Consider the following 4,921-nt stretch of genomic DNA (forward strand, 5'->3'; position numbering starts at 1 on the left):
CCACCAAACTTAACCCCCCCCCCTACTTATCCAAATTGTTTCCCATTGCATGAAACATTTTGTAATTTCCTGTCCCAATTTCCAATTTTCCATTGTTAGATCCGTTCTTGGAGAGTTACTGGCTTCTGGAAGATTTTTGGCAGAATGCCATTCTGTCTGAGGAAAAGGTAAACTTTATTCTCTTCATGGAATCCTTTTTTTTCTTTTTCTTTTTTTTTGTTTGTTTGTTTGTTAGGCTTATTTCTACAGATATTCCCTAGAAATTATAGCCAACATTGACCTTTTGCTACCATGTTTTGTATCAAGATGTCAGATGTAAACAACCAATGAAACAGAAGACAAAAATAGGCAATGGGTATATACGCCATATTTCAGGGATTTTTTCCCCCTTCAATTTTTTTTATCCTTCTCTCTTTTTTAAGTTTTTTTTTTTTTGGTTTTTATTGTGTATGTTTCACCAATTTCGATATCTTTACTGTTATATTATTCTTCACCAGCTGCTTGAATTGTGATTTCTTATTTCTTTGTTGCCCACAAGGGGCTAAACATAGAGGGGACAAACAAGGACAGACAAAGGGACTAAGTCGATTACATCGACCCCCGTACACAACTGGTACTTAATTTATCGACCCCCGAAAGGATGAAAGGCAAAGTCAACCTCGGCGGAATTTGAACTCAGAAAGTAATGGCAGACGAAATACCGCTAAGCATTTCGCCCGGCATGCTAACGTTTCTGCCAGCTCGCCGCCCTTAATTTAATTGTGATTTCTGCAGTCAGGAAGGACGGGGGTCTTGGTCTTCTTGCTTTCTTTTCCTTCTTCTCATTCCGCTTTTCGGGGGGAAGGGATGAGTCGATTACATTGACCCCAGTGTTCAACTGGTACTTATGTTACTGAAAGGTAAAATTGACCTCCATGGAATTTGAACTCAGAACGTAGCAGTAAAGGAAATGTTGCTAAGTCTTTTGCCCAGCATGCTAATGATTCTGCCAGCTCACCACCTTAATAACAACAACAGCAACAATAAAAATACAGTTCTTAACCACTACGCCATATGCCCGTGGGCATATGGCGTAGTGGTTAAGAGCGCGGGCTACTAACCCCAAGATTCCGAGTTCGATTCCAAGCAGTGACCTGAATAATAATAATAATAATAATAATAATAATAAAAACAATAATAATAATAATAACAACATTGAAGAAGACCTTAGGAATGAGAACCCAGGTTGAAATTTCCCCAGGACACCTGACGAAGGCTGGAGGGTATATCAGCCGAAACGTTGTGTTAACAACAAACAAGATGAGGACAAATATCCATCTAATGTAAATAATGAACAATAAAAATATTATTATTATTATTATTATTATTCATTTGACTAAAATTTCTTCAAAGTGATGCCCTAGCATGACCTACGTCTAGTGGCAGAAACAAATAAAAGGCAAAAACTTTAACAAGTCCTTGTTTATGTAGGCCCTTCATTTATATGACAGGTGAGAGTAACATTAATACACACATATACACTCACCTGTATATATATATATGTGTTACCTGCACTTGATTTTATAAGTTTGTGGAACTTACCTTTTCCTTCCAGGTTATAAATCCGTTTCCTTTCAATGGATCTCTGGAAGAGATTATCCGCCAGCTGTTGAACCCTTCCAGCAACCTGCCCCCTGAAACTAGACAGGTCCAGCTGATGATCTTGGCTAACCAATACCCCGCCCTTATCTTGACCACCTTCAAGACATTCCTTGACTTTAATTCAGGTAGGTGTTCATACTGAAAATATTTTTGTTGTTTTATGTTTATTATTATTATTATTATTATTATTATTATTATTATTATTACTACTATTATTATTGTGGAGGCGCAATGGCCCAGTGGTTAGGGCAGTGGACTCGCGGTCGGAGGATCACGGTTTCGATTCCCAGACCGGGCGTTGTGTGTGGACAAAATGCTTAGTAACATTTCATGTCTTTATGTTTGAAGTTCAAATTGCCCTTCATCCTTTTGAGGTCCTTAAAATAAGTACCAGAACCTACCTTCCTACAGTGTCATTTTAAAAATTAAAAATTGCATCATTGAAACCTCAAAAGTACGACATAAAGTCTGATTCATTCAAAACAATGTGAATAAATAAGTATAACATTTGACCAAATCCGAATGTTGAAGGGTTAATTTTTTAATTGTTTTTTTATTTTATTTAAAGATGTCTGTGAGAAGAATCTTCCAGTTTGGCAATTTGTCCTTAGCCTTGACAACAATGATCTCAACAGGACAAACATGAACAGCCAGGTCTTTGAGATTATCTGCCAAGTGATTTTCAAGGAAGAACCACAGAATTTGGTGAGTTTAACAAAATGCCTACATGCATGCATGCACACACTCACCCATATACGTGGGGACACACGCCCATACACACACACCCATACATACACTCACCCATATACATGGACACACACGCCCATAGAAAAACGCCCATACACACACACCCATACACACACTCACCCATATGTACACCCATCTATGCACACACACACACATGCTCACACATTGTGGTGGTTGATCTCCATCATCCAATGGTGAGAAATCAATTGTTCAATCAACTGAAATGACTGTTTATATATGTGTATATATATATATATAGGCGTGGGAGTGGCTGTGTGGTAAGTAGCTTGCTTACCAACCACATGGTTCTGGGTTCAGTCCCACTGCGTGGCACCTTGGGCAAGTGTCTTCTACTATATATACTGGAGTAAACACATAAATGTGAAACAAGATGGAAAAAAGAGTACTCAAATACCAGAGGCAGAGGAAGATATTGAACATATTCCCCTCTCAAATTCATACACTTATTGCAGTAGTTCTTCAAAGTTTTTCTAAGCCCTGTAAAAGAACTTGGAAGGTTCGGCCTCCAACTAGGCCCTTCACGATACCCTTAAATTGAGGAACTCTTCAGCACACCCTCATATATTCAGTACCTATGCTAGCATGGAAGGTGGACATTAAACGATGATGATGATGATGATGATGATGAACACTCTTGTGGGCCATTGTCGCCACTCAGCCATATTCTTGCTATTAGAGTCGTTGCTTAATGTCTCACATTTTTTATTGTTTCCAGGTTCCTTTCGTGATGAAAGCACAACAAGCTTACGAACTAAACATTGGTGTAGCAGCCTTCACTCGGGAACGACACACAGTAGGTTTGATACCAGTCGTTATCAAGGGGTCGTTTTGAAGGGGGTTTTTCTGTTTTGTTTTCCTTTTATCCAAAGGTCCAGTGGGGTGGGGGGATGAAGGAATGCCCTTCATCTTAACCATATTTTCAAGAATGGTTACTGTAGTGGTAGTGGTGGTAGTAGTAGTAGTAGACATAGGTGGAGGAGGTAGAATGGGTGGTGGCTTTATTAGTGGTGGTGGCAGTGGTAATAGTAGTAGTAGTGGTGAGTGGTGAGATGGTGTTGGTGGTGGTAGAGGTGGCGATGGTGACTGTAGTGATGGTGAAGGTGGTAGCGCAGGTCAGGTGATGAGAGTAGTAGTAGTAGTAGTAGTAGTGGAGGTGGTGATGGTATTAGTGGCAGTGGTATTAGTGGTGGTGGTTGATGTTTTGGTAGTGGTAGTGGTAGCTGTTGTAGTAGTAGCAGTAGCAGTAATAGTAATGACGGTGGTCCTAGTTGTAGTGGTAGTAGTAGTAGCAGTATTGATGGTGGTGTAGCAGAAGCAGTGGTGATGTTGGCGGTGGTAGTAACAGAGGTGATGCTGGTTTTGGCGGTGGTATTGGTGGTGTTGCTTCACCAACAGGTAATCCAGCTAATCCTCTTGTGCTTGTAATTCTCTTGCAGAAGAAGGTTTTCTGCGAGGCCTATTCGTGTCTGCCGGAAGTCAACATGTCTACGGATCCCTGGGAAGCCGTCGAAGCCAAAGTACAACTGATTCTCAAAAGGTTTGGAATGGTCGTCAGAAATTACTACATGTGGTCGTGGGGGTGGGGGTGATGCTCTGCATGTGTGTGTGTGTGTGTGTGTGTGTGTGTTTGTATGTATGTATGTATGAATTTGTGTGTGTGTATGTGTGTACCTGTATATATTTGTATGTTTGTGTGAGTGTATGTATGCATGTTTGTATGTGTATAAATGTATGTGCATGTACATATATCATATATGTGTTCATGTATGTATGTAGGTGTGTATATCTATATGTGTGTGTGTACATATATATGTATATATATATGTGTGTATGCATGTATATATGTATGTGTTTATGTATGTGCATGTCATTATCTTACCTATTATCTTTTGCTTGCTTCAGTCTTTGGAGTGTGCCCATGCTGGTGCACTACACTACCTTGAAGGGTTTACTCAAACAAATCAACCCCAGTTCTTGATTTTTTTCTCTACAAACCAACACCAGTTGTCAAGCAGTGGTGTGTGACAAACACAGAAGTGCATACACACACACACACACACACACATGTGACGGGCTTCTTTCAGTTTCTTGTTTCTTCACTGCCCATAAGGGGCTACTCACAGAGGGGACAAACAAAGACAGACAAACGGATTAAGTCGATTATATCGACCTCCAGTGTGTAACTGGTACTTATTTAATCGACCCCCAAAAGGATGAAAGGCAAAGTCGACCTCGGTGGAATTTGAACTCAGAATGTAAAATACCGCTAAGCATTTCGCCTGGCGTGCTAAGGTTTCTGCCAGCTTGATCCCTTTTATGTTTATTTCAGTTTCTCTCTACTAAATGCACCCACATGGGTTTGGTCAGCTTGGAGCTATAGAAGAAAACATTTTCCCAAGTGGATTGAACTCAAAACCATGCAGTTAGGAAGCTGACTTCTTACCATGCAGTGACACCTATGCCTATATCATCATCATCGTTTAACGTCCGCTTTCCATGCTGGCATGGGTTG

The 4,921-nt window shown here is 40.2% G+C and overlaps 1 protein-coding gene across 1 annotated transcript in view; it reads left to right on the forward strand.

Moving 5' to 3' along the window:
• Positions 1-4,921, forward strand: part of LOC106878456 (uncharacterized) — a 15,758-nt gene that overhangs the window by 7,751 nt on the left and 3,086 nt on the right. Inside the window, exons 7-11 of the mRNA XM_052977512.1 lie at positions 100-167; positions 1,595-1,766; positions 2,210-2,346; positions 3,125-3,202; positions 3,846-3,946. Coding sequence (XP_052833472.1) covers positions 100-167; positions 1,595-1,766; positions 2,210-2,346; positions 3,125-3,202; positions 3,846-3,946 — 556 coding nt within the window. The remainder of the gene's footprint in view (positions 1-99; positions 168-1,594; positions 1,767-2,209; positions 2,347-3,124; positions 3,203-3,845; positions 3,947-4,921) is intronic.

The sequence above is a fragment of the Octopus bimaculoides genome, chromosome 28, assembly GCF_001194135.2.
Source record: "Octopus bimaculoides isolate UCB-OBI-ISO-001 chromosome 28, ASM119413v2, whole genome shotgun sequence".
Classification (NCBI taxonomy): Eukaryota; Metazoa; Mollusca; class Cephalopoda; order Octopoda; family Octopodidae; genus Octopus; species Octopus bimaculoides.